Consider the following 19,553-nt stretch of genomic DNA (forward strand, 5'->3'; position numbering starts at 1 on the left):
GCGCCATTTTCGCTCGACACGCCCAGCCTCCTGCCGGTGACAGTTGGGGAAATGTTCCTGCAGCTTGTCGTTCACCCACATCCACACATCGTGCAGCTCTGTTCTCCAAGCTGCGAAATGATGCTCTCCTCTCGCCGGGTACAATGTAGCGCCAAGGTAGGATGCGCCACCCATAAGACGCCGAAAAAAAAACTCCAATCCAATTTCCACCCTATTTCGGAAACGTTCCCAGGAATGCTGACGGCGGTGGGATGCAAACGGGAACGGGACTCAGAACGGGGTTGCGGAGAAGAGGTACCGTCGATCGGGGAGCGGTGGTTGAAGCGAAGATAAGCAACACACGCGTTCGCACGGTATCAGTGCCCTCGGGTGAATGTAGTCGGCTGTGTGTGTGGGATGGGATGGCCAGGCAAGCAGTTGATCGTTTGGTTTTCGGCCACCAGCCGGAACTTTTGTGTGTGGGAATGGGGTGTGTTTATGTGTTGGTGGCATGACAGTGATTGTTTAGTTCTTGTTTCGTCCTCCCGATTGCAATTTGCCACCCTGCAGTCCACCGGCGCCGGACGGTTGGTAAATGGCGTTTGGATTTCCCTGAAAGCAAATCGACGTAGGTCGTTTGGTGCACAAAAAGCAGAGGAAGAAGAAGAAAAGAAAAAAAAGAAAAAAAGGGCGGGCATTGGCATGAGATATTGCACACAATGGTGTCGTATTGGGTAGAAGTCGAGCTTTAGAAGTCGAATAAATGTGTTAAAATGCTTAAGAGTTAAAAAAAAATACAGTGTTAGACAAAAAACACAACATTAATAAAACATAACTAGCTTTTTGCATACTTAAAGGCGCACCGTGTCTTAGAAAAATCAATTAAAAAGCTTGTGAGCAACCATATTAAATTCTATTCTTCAAAAAGAACGCTATCAATAAACAATACTGCTTCCAAAATGAATATTATGTGATTGTATGGTACGTATTGTACAGCGGATTGCATACCTTTAGAGTTTGCCCCCAAACAGTATGCAATTCACAGCACCAAACGTAGCAATTAATCGCCCTCAGCCTACGCGATCGTTTGCTCGTTTATTTCAAGACAGTCCAGTTTGTATCGTTATAAAGTAATTATTTCCCAGACATACCTTGCCCTGCTGTTGCTGCTGCTGCTGCTGCTGCTCTGGTTCGTATTCCAAGGGCAGCGGGGTCGTTGGCACATCACAGTCCTCGGTCGGTGGCACGACACAGCGCAGACTGCGCCGATCGAACACCAGCATGGCGGGGCAGCGCTGCAGCCGCGGGTAGCCACCCTGACACTGCCAGTAGCGATTGCAGGACTTGCCTAGCGGCACGTTGCCATTCGCATCCTCGTTGCAGAGTGCTGTGAGTGCGGCGGGACGCCATTGGAGGGGAGAGCGAAAACAAAACACATTAGAAAAAACAATTCTCTATCGAGGAAAGCTTGCATCCATTCCGGAATTTCCTGCTTTGTTAATAATAGGGAACCTTCCTTCGAACGGTGTTGTTTTTGTTTGCAGTTTTGCCTCTCTCACACAATAAATATCGAAACACTTACTTTTAAATTTGTTCAAACGACATAATCGGAAACTAAAACGACGAAAACCCCAAACCTCGCTCGTCCTCGGTCGTCCGTGTGTCCGTTCATTCTCACGTCCTTTCTAACAAATTGTCACCATAAAGCCCTTTGCCGTTGGCACCTTTTTGTGTGTTTTGTTTCCCCCGTGCAATGGGTTATTTGTAGTGCACGTTGTATCGTTTCGTCTGTGTGTGTGTGTGTGTGATGTGTTACGAACAACGACTGGTGCAGGTTTTATTTCCCTTTACTTACGGTGCTTCTGGCATCCATCAACGTTCTCGGGCCAATCGCAGCTGTGCGCGTTCTCGTTGTACAGCAGCCCACCGATGCAGAGCTGCTCCGTCGCCGTACCGTTCCAGCAGGTCCAGTACCGCGTGCAGGACGTCTCGTGCCCAAAGATGCCGTAAAGCCAATCGCAGTGCTCCGTCGAGATTGGCCCGTCTGGAAGTGTCGTAGCGGAGAGGTTTAGTTTCGTATTGTGCCAGAGAGAGAGAGAGAGAGAGAGAGAGAGAGAGAGAGAGAGAGAGAGAGAGAGAGAGAGAGAGAGAGAGAGGCAGCAAGCATCGGGGGGGGGGGGATTAAAATTATCGCCCGTCCAGCCAGCAACGAACACCGGACATACGGTTTCACCTCCTGCAGCAACAAACCCGAAACACCGGGACAAACTTTGCACCCGGTCATTACGCCCCCACTCACTCCTCTTCTGCTTCTCGCTCCTCTTCTGCTTAAAACCAAAACGACACTCCGACACCGACCCAAAATGTGCCTCCGGGGTCGTCGTTCCTACACACGGCGGTGGTACAGTGAAGTTTTCGGTCGTCGATTTCGCATTGAAAAATTCCCCCCCCCCTACCCCTCCCCCCAGTTGCACTCTCCAAGGGATGATTCCTCGCCATTAGACGGTACGCGGGAGCACAGCAAAAAAAGCCCCTCCCATCGCTGGCGAGGCACGTCCACACACAAGTGCACACTTCAATTTTCAGCTCTTTTGTTGCACCATCGCCGAAAAACCAACCTTTTCACTACCACCGAACGGACCACCCAGGACCGGACCGGCACTCTGGGGTCTGTTGTCCATGTTGTTGCTCCACACCCCCCCCTCTCGCACCAAAGACGCGCGCGCAATTGAACAAAGACTATCAAAAAACGAGCTCGATTAAGTTTTGAGATCCCGCTTGCACCCAACTCTCACCTGAGCAGCGCTTGCTTTGATGCAGTTAGCGTGTACTGTACCGAAGCACTGTTTTGAGGATACAGCGTCCTTCCTACTCCCACCGTACTCCCCCTCCACCGCCATTGCTGGATAAATGAGCGGACCCGTACAGGAGAGTACACTGAACTCGCAACCTCCCCTTTTGATGGAGTTGTGCTAATTCGGAGTTCTGCTGTGCTGAGGCATAAGGATGGTGGCCCGCTTCATGTTACGGCTTCATGGTAGAGCTGCATAATGCCCGGCGAATTGGGTTAATTTGCGGAAAATGCACCGGCAAACTTTGTTGCACGTTCAAGAGCTTTTACTTTTCTTTTCTATCGTTCCTTTCTTGTTGTTGATTCGCTCTGCCATCCCGGTCGGGTTTGATGTTTTTAACGGGCTGGGCAATCATACTGCACACATAGCGCGCTACGATTCAACTCGATTCCGCCCGGGTTCGCACTTCAAAGCGAACGATTGTTTGCAAAGTTGTACCTTGGGCCGCTTTCTTCGCCGTGGTACAACAACCGTCAGGATGTGTTTTCTGTGTCAGATGGTTTCGTTTGTATCAAAAGCGGGATGCAGTACGGCACGAAATCAAAATAGGGCGTTGTATTATGAATTATACTTCCTGGAATGGTTGCAATTTGCATTCTGTTTTCTGCATTCTTCGTCCAAAATGAGGCGAAAGAACTCCGTTGGAGCCAAAGCCTCTCAAAACTGTACAAACAACAACAATCTTCGTCCAAAAACACGCACCACACCAAAGCGCCCAAAAGTTATGCAATCTGTGCAGCAAAATTGCCCTTTTTAACGTTTTCCTCCTTACATCTGCCTACATTCAGCTCTTTCTCACCCACATGCGAATACTTACTTGCCAGTTGCTTGCCGTCGCAGTAGTTCGAACGCCACGGGTAGTCGCAGCCCTCCGTGACGCCCCGGTGCTTGCCGGCGAACACGAGCCCGTTCGGGCAGTCGTACAGCTCCGGCTGGTTGTTGATGCACTCCCAGTACCGATCGCAGTACGTCACGTCACCGACCACCTTCGACTTGGTTTTGCACGGGTCCTCCTGGTCCTGGCGCTGTCCACTGGCGAGCCCTGTTTCACAAACGGATATAGCGCGTTAGTAAGCTGAGTTTGTCGGTTGTCGCTTTTTGTACACACACATGCACACAATGTTGTTGCTAGTTGGATGAAAGTGAAAAACCTCGCAAACTATTGCATTCCACTTCGCTCGCTTAGTAAAGTACCTGTTGCCTCTGGTCGCGTAAGCCAATAAAGTCACCGTGTCGACATGTGATGCGAACAAAATACCCCCCCCTAAAGCTCCCTCGTCTCGTCGGACGACTGCTTGGTTCAAGTTTCTTATGTCACACGGTAAGTTTGAGCCAGCCGCTGACAGACGACGACGGCTCCGAACGCAGGCAAGGAAATGTAAATGCAAATGAAAACACTGTTGCAACATAAGGACACCACACGTCGATCTCGTGCGCAGATCAGCGCCAAAAGTGTACCGCTGGCAGACAGAGTGTGGCGGGCGGATGGAACAGCTCACAAACACCAGGACACACGCGCACGAGATCGCGAGCACAACAGAGCACAACTTTTAATTACATTCCAATGTAATTGAATACCGTTAGCGTGGGGCGAAGTGCAGGGGCGAAACCCGCGGAGTAAACCTTCGCTCCCTCGTCGGTGTCTGTATGCTCCAACGGACGGTGTAGTTGTTGCTAAAGTGAAACTTTCCTTCCCTGGTCGGTTGATGAACTTAGCTTGACGAATGAAGAATAAATTGAGTGCACGATAGTGCTGTGACGGGTGGCACATTTTGACAGCAAGTCTGTCACAATACAGGCATAAAGTTCACAGCCGGCAAGCGAAGGAAGGATAAGCAGAGCACTTCCTTGCGCTACGTTATACACTAGAAAATCAGAGACTGGTTATGTTTGAAACGTGCACGGTTTACCTTACTGTTTTCCCACAAAACCCACCATTGTTTCTTCGACACAACGCACAATCCCGCCTCACGCTATCTATTTCTGACCGATCCAGTCAGCGCAACGGCAACGGGCAGCCGAAACCAATCAAATCAAAAACAGTCTACAGCGGCTTGGTGTTTCTAAAGCCGCGCCACTAAATGCCACTCTGTCAATTCAATTTCACCTCGTCGAATAAACAGCTCTGATTGGAAAACTTCATCAAAAACTCTCAACCCTGTCCTGCCCTCTCAACCGTCCTGCCTCCGACCCGCACTACAACACTTTGCCCACGGCCCGTGATTGAAATGCCACCTTCACCTGCACACAGCCCGCGCGGACAAAGAGCGGCAAAAGCTCGGGCTGATTATCCGGCCGCGTGTTGCAACACGTGCCAGACTTTTGCGTGCCGGCCAGGCAAATCGATCGCTCGTCTCCCGCTTCGTCCGGGCTGGCCGGCCGTGCGAGTATTTGCACAAATTGATTCGCACACAACCACAACCGACACACGCTTTGCTCACTAGCCACCGAGCTCTCCGATCGTTCCCGGGGCGTGTACTGTGTTTCGATTCTTTCACGCGAAATCGTGCAATCACACGCTCCGCAACCGTGGACGGCATGCGAGTGGGCAGCGAGAGCAGAAGAGATAATTAATTCCTTAATACTTTAAGCGTTTTAACGGTCGGTTCGCACGCCATTTTACTACGGGAAGGCACGAACGACAACCCGACAGGTGGTCGGATTTCACGCGCAAACGGCACCGTCTGGCACGGTCCCGGGGACCGTATGTTCCGGCAGCATTTGCGCCACCATTTCATCATTCGCCACCATTCGCACTGAATCGGTGGATTTGTGGAAAGTGAGCGCTTTACGCGCGATAACATAATGTAAATTCCACATCTATCGCTGGTGGTGGCCACGGGTCTGCGCTCGGAGTTCTGACCAAAACCATTGACCAATCGCTAGCCGCTTGTTCGCCAGTCCCATTGAACGGGCGTTGTAATCCAATTCCAGCGTAGCAGCACTTCGATTGCACTTAACACTGGCGACATCGAGAAAATGGATTCAAAAAAAAATCAATGTCCTTTAAACCGTTAAATTAATTGCATTAAAATTTAACACTCACATTCACCGATCGACCGGTCGAGGCTCGTGCAAATGTGTGCTCGCCCTGCCAGCCCTAGGGAATTACACCGAAGACGGAAATCTTCTCGATTCCTCGATTCCACTTCCCCCTCCACAGCTGGAGTACAGTAATTAATTCGATTATGATGGAAATATGATTTCCCATTTCCACCTGCCCGCCAGCCAGGCGATGATTGAAGCCTCCGACCCACACTCAGCAATGGCAATAAAATGGATCCCTCGAAAGGCGGTTTGCACGACAAAAAGAACTGGCACACACACAAACCGCTATTCCACCGAGAGAAGCAATGCGTCCATTCTAGCTGTATCCCCCGAGAGCATGTGCTCGGAAGCCCTCCGCCACTACTAATCCCCAGTGGAAAAGGAGCCAAAAGAGAGAGAGAGAAAGAAGCGAACCCACACAACCGGAAGCGATCGGAATATGGTGTCGTGGTGCCACCGACAGTAGCAAATCTATTTATAATCCCATTTTTTGTCATTTTCCCACACCGATTGTGTTGCCGTACCTTTAGCGCACGGTGCGGGTAATTCAGCACTTTCGCCCGATAAACACATTACACGCTTTCTATTTGGCACAATTAAATTCAATCAAACCAACCTGATGGCTGCAACCGGGGGCTATTTTTTGTGCCATTTCTTTCCACCCGGAAGATGCGCTCAGTGCTGCGAGCTTCGAAGATGGATGATGTTGAAGCGACTAAAAACGTCAGAAATTTAATCCCTATTCCTTTTTTCAATGGTGCGCTAAAATGGACTGTAAATTTAACACTCATTATCTCGTACACACACACAAAGAGATTGAAGGCAAAGTCACAGCAGCATCCATTAAGGAGACTTTCGCGAAAGCACTTTCCACCGTTATGGCGTGTGTAAGATGCTGCGCCCATCGAAGCCTACCCGATAATTAAATTCATAAATACGGGCGGTGGTCGGTCGGTCGGTCTCGGCCCTCGGCAGTTGCGCTCGCTCTAAATCATGCCATTCCCAGCGGGCATGAAAAGCCTTTGTTTGCTTAACGTTCGTTTCTTATCATTTGTCGCTCTTTTTTTTTGTCAGTTTCTTCTGTTCAGCTCACTCGTCCTTCGGCCCCACTGGCAGCAGCAAATTCGATAAGACTGATTGCTTAAATGACTATTGCAAGCAAAAATGGCTTCCACTTTCACTCCACCATTCTCCGCCATCGCCCATTACCTTGCCCCTTCCGCTGCAGGCGAAACCAGGTGAAACAATTCGAATTATCGTTCGACGCGCTTTTTACTCTCCATCCGCGACGCTTATCTCGAAACGGTTGTCATGTCGTAAATCGCTCGTTTCGCATTATCCCGCGGGTGCGCCACGATGGAGGCGTCCGGTCATTCACGCGCGATGGAGCAGCCCGGTCCCCTGTACACCCGCACGCCCGACACACATTCACGCTTATCGGGGATGTAAGTCTTTGCTCCCGGGGCACTCAAAGCATGGTGCCATAAAAATTCACTACCACCGGTGGCCAGTTTATCTAATTTACCGCTCCCCGCGCGATCGCTTGCCTGAATGTTAATTACTGCGATTTGTTCAACCGTTTGGGTTCAAGGTTCATTCTTCCTTCTTGCCTTTCCTTCCTTCCCCTTCGCGCGCTCATTTCGCTTTAACTTTCCCGCGTTTGTTCTAGCTTGGCTTTTTTTTTCTTCGCCGATTTCTATCTCCACTGTCCACGGGTTGGTCATCCTAATTAGACTTCGGGGTTCGAAATTGCAAACTGTCAGAACTTTATGCGCATCCGAAGCAACACATTTCCACCTCCACGGGGCAGGAATCGGCTATTCCGATAGGGCCAGTTATTTATACGATACGAAGCAGTAACCAGCGACGATTCAAAAAGGGCAAAAACGAGCGAAAAAAAAACAAAAAGAGAAAACAGAGCAAAATAGCTTTCTTAAGCGAATTAAACACCGTTGTTTGGTTGTGTTTCGTTCCGCTTCAGCCATCGAGAGCAAGTTTGAAAGCTGGGAATGATTCTACAGACTCTATCCCTGCTGCCCATCAAATCGCCCTCGAGGGTAACATTCAACTGCCAGGTTCAAAACAAACAGAATGGCACTGGTTTAGCTTAGCCGTAAGTATTATCGGCTATCTTTTTGCGGAACGGAACACCTATCCCTAATTTACTCCCCTTTACCCTTATATCTCGTTGATCAATGCTCTGCACTACAAAACAGCAGTATCAGCTCCATCTGTCTGCCAGTGTACGTGCGATCCATCAAAGCAAACCTTCGCCGAGCGATAATTATAAATTATGATGAGCTAAAATGTCCGCCTGGGACTCCGCAAGCAAAACGGGGCACCAGGCACGGTCCCGGTTTATTGCACTAAACAGGTAAGCGATTGCAACCGTCGGCACAACAGACATGTCTGCCAAACGCGTTGCCGCTCCGTTTGCAGTGTGAATGTGAAATTGAAATTAAAATAATTATACGAATTAAAACGCTCCACTGCGGCGCTTGAGACTTGGTGGGCTGGTGCGCACGACAAGCGTCCGTGTGCCGTCCCCAAATGGTCCCGTTGCGGTGATTGAAGCCAACATGGAGTCGGCCCAGCCTGCTTGCTTGTTCTGCTTGCCCCACAGCTTCCCCGCTAAGCATAGTTGCAAAGATTTCGGCAGTTATAATTGGAGAGTCGAGACCATAGCTTTCTTCCTCTGCGGGAAGGTCGATAAAGGAGAAACGATCCTATATACATACACACATACACAGAACAGAGGAACCTCCCAGCACGTACTACAGTAATGTCCTCCCCTCTCCCCAGGCAACGGTGTGTGTGTGTGTGTGTGTGTGTGTGTGTGTGTGTACCACATTATGAAAAGTGCTCATTACATTAATTAATAGTGCAATCGTTAGCCTCATCACGAGACTGCATCGTTTTAGGTTGGGCTTGTTGGGGTGAGCAGTAGCAATTATGATGCTTTTAGAATAATTGCTCTTCAACTGTTTGTGAATACAACTACAGTAAAACTCTCTTTTTTATTTTCAAGCTTAGACACTCCAGCATCATGCAAAATGCAAAACCGCCCACCCAGCAGCTGCACCAACGGCATTCGTATTTCTAGCGCAACAATTGTAATATTTTAATTATCCTGATCGTGGGCGCAATGATGAGCGCAAACAACGATCTATTGCATCTCTCCCGGAAACGTGCAACGAAGCGGCAGCGCGGTTTCCCCTTGCATAGATACACCAAAAGCTGTGGCATTGCATAGCGAAACAACTGCGCTCACCGGGAAAGAGGCAAAACAACACCAACAACAGATAAAAAAACAATCCCGGAAGTAAAAACCCATCTCATTTCCGTTGCTTACCGCAAGGTCCTGATTAATTAACCCAACAGGCAGCAAGCGATCCGAAACACTAACGCAAATAACTTTTCCATAAACCGCCCGCAGCCCGACCCGACCTGCTGCCACCGCGCGACCATCTTTGCGATTTGCTGTGCGCTTATCTTCGCGCTCGTTGCGCCAGCGCTTGTCGCCTGCACTTACAATCATCATCCACGGTTGGGAATTAGCAAGTGCTCACTGCTGAGCAGCGCTAATGAAACCGCCGCTTACTCACGGGATGGGGGAAAAAAACCGGCACCAGAACCAGCAGCACGGCAAGCAGGCGAAGCACGGAACCGCTGTCCGCTTGCGTGGTCGAGTGCGGCAAAACTGGCGGCGTGTGAACGCAGCAACGGGAAAGAAATGTTTCAAATTCAAATTCAAAAGAAAATTTCAAATACACAAACTGCACCCAGTGTGCAATTTATGCTCGGTAAAGCGGCACTGCCAACCATCCACATGCATCGCTTATCGGTTGAGCCCACGCTCGATTGCATACCTTGCAGGCGCAAGAGCTTACCATACCAAACTGTGCGGTCGGGGGCTGTGTATTCATTTGCAGCGTCTTAGTGCCCACCGGAAGCTCCACATCGAAACAGGATCATTTCGATCACCTTCTTGCTTCTTCCGCTGCTTCGCTGCCCGTTTCACACACTATGCGCAAGACACACACCCGCTGGGCCGTCGTCTTTCAAGAGCAGCGGCAAAAAAGTTTGCGTTTTAATTAATTTCTCAATAAATAAGTTTCGCATGCCGGGTCAGGGGGAGCGCCAACGGGCATTTGCTGCGTCGGTAACCAATAAAAAGCTGTAATTAATTACGGCCAAAGCGTAACACTGACCATCCCCGGGAGGCCAGGATGCTCGGATGCGATCGTGGCAAGGATAGGACAGGGCAAAGTTGTGCCGTTTTGCCTGCCACGATGACGCCCCAACCTTCCCAAAAGAAAAACCACAAACCGTGGGAGGTGCGGCCCCGTCCACGGCACGGAATGGGACAGTTTCGGGGAAGAAATTCGTACCCCTGCCCGCCCTGGCCGCCACAACGAAGTCATGCGGTTCCGCAAAACTATTCACCATGTCAACGAGTGCCACAAGTGCCAATTTTCTAAGGTTAACTTTCGCACTCTCTTCCCCTGGACTTCCTGGCGTTTTCCCGAGCTCTTTCCACGCATCCTCTTATCAGCTAACTTATTAAATCCGATTTCGTTAACTTTCTTAACCCATGAACGCTTGAGCATCATCCCAGTGCATGGCGATGGGTTTGTTTGATGTGGTTGCTGGTCCGACCACTAACCGGGGCTTGTATAAAAAGGGTAAGATATTTCTCAATCTTCTACTGCAGCCGACCGACGGTACCTTGGTGCCCGTTTGGGTGCGTAGCAACGAGGGGGAAAGGGGACAAAAACCACACCTCGGGAACGGTTCACCGAACATTGGTTCATTGTTCGATGGGCGATGGTTGAAGAAAGCTTTGATTATTCTAATTAGATGCACAATATAAAGAAGCTCGACTGTTGTTTCATTACGCACCAGGGAGCTAATAGGGCGGCCAAAGTCAAGCAAAAGAAAGCTAATTTAAGTTTGAATATTTTCACTGTGATCTTCGTATATGGTCTATGATTTTATCGCAAATTTTTGGTTCAATTATTTCATCGATTACAGAGAAGGATCGTTTCGTATATGGCGACTCGGCGATTTGAAGATCCACATTCACATAATCTTAACGTTATTGTAATGATTAACTAATAGACTCACACACACAGGGTCCATCCATTAAATACCTTTTCATTAAAAGGTGCATTGCCACAGCATTACGTGTCCCGTTTCCGGAAGCTTTTAAAGTAATTAATTACCACACCGCAAAGCTCCTACTTCCGTATATGCACAAACCTCTTTCTAAATCCAAACAAGCTCCACAAACCACTCTGTCCAATGAGCTCGTCCAACGCATTAACAAAAAAAAAGTGAAGCTTCCATCCATCCCATCCGTTCCGTTGTTTACCCGTTGGTGGTGAGATTAAAAGAAAACATACCTACGGCAGCGTTCAGCAAACTTTTGCTCCTCCTGCTCACCACTGAGCGGTCCCTGCCCGCACAAAGTCCCTTGCAGTTATTTCAAACATTTACACCCGCAAGGCGAAACGGTGCGTACCACCCGGCCCAGCCTTAGAACAATTGCGTAGACGCGCATTCCCTTCGCCGCAGCAACAAAAACAAGGGCTCATCTACACGGCTAAGCCATGGTCTGGCCATACAGTCGGCCGTAGCAAGGTAGGCCGTCCCGTGCCGTACCGTGTGTGTTTCTCGTGCGGGGTAAAATCAACCACAACATCCATATTCCACCCAGCAGGCCGTTCTCGCTCTCCCAAAGGCGAGCCCGGTGCCCGTTCTCGCCATGCATGACCACCGCACAAGAATAGCACAAATATTTTCCACGAGACAGCCAAAGTTTTGCCGGTAAATATTTGTACATTATCAAAGATTTTCTACACCAGCCGCACCAGGTTGGCGCTCGCACACGCACTGCCTAGTCTAAGGAAGGTTGCCGGAATTCGTCCACCCACTTTGGGCACTTTGCTGATGGGCCACCGGCGAGATGACTACGTATACTAGGGGGACTAGGGGAACGTTTTACGGAAACCTCATCAAAAGGTGTCCCCGGGAGTTTGATGAACAGGGGAACAGAGACAAGAACCCTCTCACATGCACATATACACACGAAACCGTCCGTCCGTCCGTCCAGTGCTGGTGCCTGTAGCGGCAGCAACTATCATCAAGTGGTACATTTTATTGGACCAAAGAAACCTCGTCAGCTCGGTTTCGGCCTCGGTCCGAGAAACGCATCAAACGCTCCAAACATTTAGATGGCCGAGTGGCAGGCCCAGCAATATCAGGACACGCACGCAACCCAGCGTAATAACAATTTCGGTAAAACTTAATCAAACTCGTGCAGCCAACTTTGCCCCATACAGTGGACAGCTGTACTGCATGTATACATGTGTATTTGCCACCTCTACCCAGTCTGCTTCCTTCAGGCACCGCTTTGTTATCTTGCATAACAGTTTATGGAAAAACATATTTACCTTAAACCCACCGATTCTCTCTCTACGTGCCGGAGCAAAGTGAAACGTCATAAAATCGACCACCTGCAGGGAAACAGACAGGCCAACGGGCTGTGGGTGGAAGAAGGAGAAGAACCGGGAAAGCATGTATGCGTGATGCGTGCTGTTTGCGTGCTGGACGACGTAAGCCAAACAAGCCGATGCAAACTTTTCATAAAACATTTTCGACACCTTGGCAACGGCAAGCTGCAGGACGCTGTTCCTCGAGACGATCGTCACATCGACGGGCGGCAAATTTCGTACAGACCACCCTGTTCCCTGTACTGCTGTGTGTGCCCCGTTCTCTGTCGGACAAACAAACGCGTTATCAGCACCACATCATCGGTAACCGATGGCAACCCTTCTGTGCTTTGCAAAAACCGACCCCATCCCCCAATTTCATGATGCCACTCGTTAGTTGCTACCTCCCGGAAGGAAAGTATGAACTGCAAAGAAAGTGTGAGACGAAGAAATTTGGACAGGCAACTTATGGTTGATGATGTAGTTTAGTGTCCCCGTTCCTGCTAGCACGCGCCGTGATGCTGTCAGCGAGGATAAACCATGTCACGTTTGATTGCTTTTTTGGCTGAATGGCAGCCGGGCCGCTTTGCATTGAAAAGCCCACCCAGCCCAGCGTTTTACAATATTTTATCATCCAATTTTAGTGCCATCTTTCGCTTCGGCATGAAGTAAATCTAGGCCCATTGTTTACCCACACCAAGCTTCAGCCGAAGTTTCAATAAAACTTGTTTACAATCTTACATCAACCAACCTGTCCGATTTAGGGCAACAGTTTCTGCGTGTTCCTACAAAACCCATAACCTCAAACCGAGCACACCCTGCCCAGTAGTTCAAAAAAACTTTATTAATTAAAAGCCCGTCCAAAGTGTGTTTGCATTGTGCAGGGTGACTGTCACAATGACGGTGCATGCTCGAGACGGAAGCGTATTTCATTGCTTACTATTCTATGCCTGGACCGATCCCAAAACGATTCGTCACAAACGACGCACGCTTACACAGTGGGCTATTACCGCGGAACCGCGCTAAAACCAACACACCAAACCCCCACCACTTCCGGATAATTCCACCAGCAGCGAGTAATTATTTTGCACTCGACAGCAGCAGCAAACCACCCAAAGCCCCATTTTTGTTCACCCCTCAGCGACCAGCGCCGCAATCAAAAAGCCGCTGTACTGTGTTGTCTCAATTCATCACCGTCTTCAATGACGGAGGTGATTATAAAACTTTTCCACCCAAAGTGGCAGAACTGGCACAACCTCTTTCCGTTTCGCAGCAACAACCAAAAAAAACCATAAAAGGCTGTCTCCAAAAATCTATCTACCAACAGACCCAGTCAGAAATAACAGCTAAAGAGGAAGAGTGTGTGTGTGTTAAGAGGAAGAAAAGCACTGTTGTTATTATTATTTCTGCCCTCCCTTAGGAGAATTATGACCGCACCCCTTTTTTGACAGCACTCGAGCAAGCATGACAGAGAGTGTACTAACCTTTCCCTTTCACAGCTACACTGTAAAGTGTTAACCCCCCCCCCCCCTCTCTCTCAATGCTTCAACGACGACGAGTGTCTGCTTAATTATCTCTACGATCAATAAAGGCGAAAATAATAACAATAACCACGGGCATTAGGCAGACATTTGTCCCCCCCCAAAAAAAAAAAAAAAAAAAAAAAAAAAAAAAAAAAAACCCCGAGACGTACGCAGCAAACGCAATAAGTCTCAGTCTTGTCCTCAGGAAAAGCTTCACGCTATATTGGTACGAGTGTAGCATTAAAAAGCTTTCCAACCGGTCGCCCTTGCAAGATGCTGCCCACATTTCATCTTTTGGGCAGATTTTTCCCCCTTCTTATTCTTCTTCTTCTGGCCCGTGGTCTAACTTTTTAAGCCGATTTGAAGCCGATTCGTTAGAGAGTTGGTTTTGGAGGGGATAAGGGCAGCTCCATTATGTTCTACAGTTCGGAGTGGACTAGCTGCAAGAAATCTATCAGGTGACGCAGGTGCTTGTCAGTGTGGTTCAGCCCAGCGAGCCAGAGTGATGGGTGCGATACGTGCTTATTCTTCAATAATTTCTACAAAAACTGGTGAGGCCACAAGGCAATGCTTTCTGGAGAATTCGCTCCAAAACATTACACTTTTTGCACCCTAGCTCGCCTAAAAACAAAAAAACTCCATTTTCAAGCACAGTTCGCGCGGGTTTTGAAGGGCAGTGCCGGAGGCAGAGAAAGCTGAGGGAGGGGTTGCCTCGCTTCAACACCATCCAACAATGACTAATTACCATATTCCAAACGGGCATACCGAAACGGCCATTCGGGCAAGGCGAGTCCATTTCGGTACCGAAACACTTCTCGGACGGGGAAGTTCCCTCCACCGTCAAGTCCCACCGGGATCAACCCGTAACTGGGTCGGATTTGTGTGTATGTCTGTATGGTATCTGTGTGTATGTTTGTGTGTGTGTGTATGTGTGTGTGTGTGTGTGTGTGTGTGTGTGTGTGTGTGTGTGTGTGTGTGTGTGTGTGTGTGTGTGTGTGTGTGTGTGTGTGTGTGTGTGTGTGTGTGTGTGTGTGTGTGTGTTTGTGTGTGTGTGTGTGTGTTTAGCATCACCTACGGGTTAGCATATTTCAAGGATCATATTCTGCCCCGTTGTGCTGGAGAGTTTAAATTAGATTTAACCACCAGACCAGCTCCCTACGTCCCAAACAAACTCACACACTTTCTACTTCCCTCACTCTATCTCTCTCTCTCTCTTTCACTCCGATGAAAATATGGAAGCGCGTAGAGTGGGATGATCTGCTGAACAGTCCGTGCTGCCGAGCAACGGGCATATTTATGTTAATAAGACAAACTTCAATAAATTTCAATAACTTTCACAATTATGAAATGTATCCTGTGGCGAAAGTTATGGCCGACCACCGGCAAAGCTCGGAACACGGGACCTCGTCTAAAACCCATTTCCATTTGCGGACCACACGCCGGGCAGTGGGAATGGTGACGCGAGGCCGGCAACAGGCACAGTGGTAACAAAGGATAACAAGTGCCCGCACTGGCCGCACATGTAAGGCCCGAAATATTTTGCTGATTCGAGGTGGAGAAGACTGTGGCCCAAAAACCCAGAAGGAAGATAAACCGTTTCACCGTTTACTTAGTGTCCGTGGTCACCACCCCGTCGCCGTCCTAGCAGGCCGGGCGGCGGTGCGGTTTGCCGGGGATCTTGCCGCCTCCAGGGCCCACCCAGGCCAGTTTTGCGTGCAGCAAACGAACCGGCAAACCCGTCGAAATTGGATTGGCTTGATGGCCGCCGGAGCGTGTAGCCTTACTGTAGGTGTCGCGAGGGGTGAGAGAGAGAGAGAGAGGCGAGGTCGCATCGAGAGTTAAGCCGATTTCGTGGTTGTTGCGGTTCCTGCGTGCGGTATCAATTTAAATTAAGACACGACATTTAAATTATCCACCGGCCAGCATCTTCCCGAGGCAGCCGACGGGGTGACCGTCAGCAGGAAAGCAGGATCCAAAACCGCAAGTCCGACAGCAGCAAACCGGTGATAGCCCATTATCTCAGCGCCCGGGAGAAACCGTTGCCAGTTGACAGCGAAGCACGGCGACTTGCGGTGAACGATTTGGTGAACGAAGTGTCGCGCGGAGGGGCGAACAGTTAAAGCGAATCAAAGCGCTGGTCCTTTCTACCGACGAACCACAACTGCTACCATTGTTTCGGGCACACTTTAATCGTCTTAGTCTTGTTCTCATCTGAATCCTTGTGGACAGTATGCTCTTCCCGGCTGCTGCCAACGGGGGAGACCCATCGCCACAGGTAACGAATGCCGGGAAGAGCATTCTTTCTTTACGCGGACAAAAAACTTTCCAACCAGCATTGGACATGTTTGACATACGCGGCATTCCTTTTTTTTTTTCTTCTCCCTTTAATACACCTTTGCACGAATGGGAACAATATTGAAAGCTTCACCATGCTCCAGCATCAGCATCAAAACGGCACATTCAGCACTTTAGTGTTTCAAAGAAGGGAAAACAAAAAAACAACCGATTCGTATGCCATACAAAAAGCCTCCAGCCTCAGCGCCCAAACTGTGCCCAAGCCACGAACAATAGCGATGCTGGAGCAATAGGGCGGAAATGGATCCGTTTCGGTTGCGTTATTTAGCGCAGGAAAACTTCTCCCACGCGTTTTCTGGCGCGTTTGGTGGCGGATGTGGATCTAAAAGCTTCGCGGGAAAACTTTCCAAACAACCGTGCGTGGGCAACCTGGGGCCATCGCGCAAGGGGAAAAGCACAAAAGGGGCGACACGATCAACTGCTGATGGCTCTGCTTTGATTTCCCTTTTGTTGATGTTGATGTTTTTTTGTTGTTTTTTTTTTGTACATTCATATACACTTCAGATGGTCGCATTCGCTCACTGCTTACAAGCTAGTGTGTCAAAGTAAGGAGAAAGCATGCCCTTGGTTACAAAAATAAAGCACAACAAATGAACGTTGCCTCGTAACGAAGAGCGTAATCATGAGGATTGCCAACATCACAGGGCCCGTGCCGTTTTCGAAAAGTATTTGCAAGTGGGCTGCACTGCACGGCTGCTAGTGCCTTTCAATTAGCGCCTATCGTTCCGCTTGGTGGGAATTTTGAGAGCATTTGCATCATACGCTGGTTTTAATCAGACCACAATGCACTGCATTTTGTTGTTTATAGGTCGATGTAATTGAGAAAGCTACCAAGTGTGTGTGTGTGTGTGTCTGTGTGTGTTGGTACAAGATTAAACAGCAACTCCAACCACAACTTCAACTACACAAAGCCCACAACGGCGCTGAGAAACACATTGCTCTCGAGGGTGCTTCAATCTGGCAAAATTTATTTAGCGTTACATGCCACGCTAAACCGCTCGCCCCGAAGCTCAAGAGGGCCGCTGAAATCTCGCCTCAAGTATCAAAAAGCTGCAATTTGATTTCGCGCCACCAGCACCAGCCACCAGGCGAATAGATTGGCTCTCGTTCGTTTGTCGTTTTGGTGTATTATTTTTACCGCGCATTTGCAGTAAGTGTGTGGGGCTACGGTCGCGACCACATTTTTGAGCAGGTCCTTTTAATGAACGCTTCCCCCTGCCCGCCCCTCTCCCCCAAATACACTACGCGCCACCATCTTCAGAGAGGCGGTAAGTAGTACCGTCGACCGAGGGAGTCGACCCTTGGCGCTCTTGAGCTCCGTCCCGGCTCTAAATCTTTTTTGGAATTGATAATGAAACTGTGGTACCACTAGATATAAAACCACCAAGCGGCAAAATTCGTTTCGCTTTGGCTTTGATACTGCGCTCTACTGGCCGCCGCCTCCCTTTTTACACACCCAGAACAGATGGTAGTGGGGGAGGGAGGATACATTCCACTACCTTCAAGAGACATAGCGAGAGAGAGAGAGTACTTCACCGCGCACAGCGAGTTTACCCACTTACCGTACATGGCGAACACTGGAAGCGAAACAATTTTCCACCAAACAACTCCGGAGCGGCCCAAGCACGGGGGGGGGGAGGGTTACCACAAGACACCCTCCAAAAACAAAAATACAGTGCCCTCTCCCCTTCACGGTTTCAAGTGCTTTCATACAATAAAAATAATAACACCACCGCCTAATACTCGTCCCGTCGTTGCGGTGGGAAAACAAAGCTGAAGCGGCTGAAGCGCTAATCCTGTCAGTGCCCGCCCTGCCGCATATCTGACGCCAAACGAACAGGCCAGCCGGCAAGCAGGCAAAGAGGAGATGATATCGACATCAAGAGTGGCATTTGGCCGACCGGGCCGGGCACGCACACTGCCGCGAGGTCCGGCTCAAGGATCAAAGCGCTGCCAACTGCCTTCTTCCGTAGCGCGCAGGGCAGAGTGCGATGGAGCTTGCGGAGGACGCCCGAGCGAGCAACAAACAAACGCAGCGGCAGCAGAAGGCGAAGAAAACGGACGGCGGCGGCAGCAGCGTTGGGGCGGGTAAGTTTAATAAGCAAAAGAAAAGATTAAGACGGGCCCCGCGAGATAATCGCATTGTGCGGAGAATTATTGCCTCCCAGTGGGCAACGGCAACGAATGAGGGGGTTGTTTATGTAGCGGAAAGCGGACCGCGCTGCCATTGGCAACGGAACGCCACGGCGGCAATAAACTCTTTAAGTGACTCGTCAGTCAGACTAACGCACTGACTAACTGACTCGCTGGCCTGGCTGTGTGCTAAGCGAAGCAAGGAGACAAACGCAAACAAACAAAGCAGTGCCCCAAGGTTCACCCAAGAGTACACCCATTTGTGTCGCGTTTGTGCCGCTCAGGCAGGCTGCTGTGGCGTTTTATGCTGCTCTAGTTTGCATGCTGCGCAGTTTATACGGCAAAATCTACAACTGTCACGCTTCGCCGAACAGCCAACGAGGCTGGTACGTAATACGGATTGCATACCATTCAGGCGCGCACACTAAACCACGGCTCTTTATCGCTGCTGGGTGGGTGTTCGTTCTTTCTTGTGTTTGTTATTTCAAATCAGTTTCTTTTCAAAGTTTTGTTCTTCCACTCTTTGGCACTCATTTGCAAAAGTCGTGATATTTTAGTAATTAACAAACACCAATTTCTCATTTGCAGCAACTTTTGGTTTGTTTTTTTGTTTGCTCAGTTTCAACGCTCGTTCAACACCTGCTCTCGAACCAAACATCGTGATCTATTTTCACAAAGCCTCCTGCCCCCTTCTGCCCTTACCTGTTGACGCGTGTGAACCCTGCCCTTCAGTTATCTTCAGCCAACGTCAAACCCCACCGTCGCCCTTCGGGTTTGTTATTAAATCTTAAGATTACGTTTGATTTAAGCTCTCACTGGCAACGCCCTCCCAACCAGCATCCTTTGGATGCCGCACCCATCACCTTGCCATTTCCGCCTTGGCGTAATTGAGAACGCTTTAAGCGTTTCAACCGTTTCCTTTCACCCTGTTGTTGGCTGTTGCTTGCTCTCCCGTCTGCAGCACGCTTTGGTGGCACGCGAAATGGCACGCTCGAAACATCATCGCGTCAAAAAGGGATCAAAGGAAACACTGAAACACACACACTCACACACGCACGCTTGTACAACCGGGAGCATATGACCCCGGGGACACGGTCGCGGTCGCTTACCGGCATAGACGGCGCGTTTGAAGATGTCAGCGCGCGAGCACACGGGCGCACCTTTCGTGA

General features: G+C 49.5%; 1 protein-coding gene across 5 annotated transcripts in view; it reads right to left on the reverse strand.

The window, feature by feature from the left end:
- Positions 1-478: 478 nt before the first annotated feature.
- The window catches only part of LOC121590546 (protein obstructor-E-like), a 36,656-nt gene continuing 17,581 nt past the window's right edge, over positions 479-19,553 (reverse strand). For 4 of the 5 annotated variants that reach the window (XM_041910319.1, XM_041910322.1, XM_041910321.1 and 1 more), the window contains exons 3-6: positions 3,649-3,873; positions 1,835-2,023; positions 1,131-1,366; positions 479-591 (exon numbers count right to left, since the gene is read on the reverse strand). In XM_041910319.1, coding sequence (XP_041766253.1) covers positions 505-591; positions 1,131-1,366; positions 1,835-2,023; positions 3,649-3,873 — 737 coding nt within the window. In that variant the 3' untranslated portion in view covers positions 479-504. The remainder of the gene's footprint in view (positions 592-1,130; positions 1,367-1,834; positions 2,024-3,648; positions 3,874-19,553) is intronic. The other variant, XM_041910323.1, reaches the window with a different exon arrangement.

The sequence above is a fragment of the Anopheles merus genome, chromosome 2R, assembly GCF_017562075.2.
Source record: "Anopheles merus strain MAF chromosome 2R, AmerM5.1, whole genome shotgun sequence".
Classification (NCBI taxonomy): domain Eukaryota; kingdom Metazoa; phylum Arthropoda; class Insecta; order Diptera; family Culicidae; genus Anopheles; species Anopheles merus.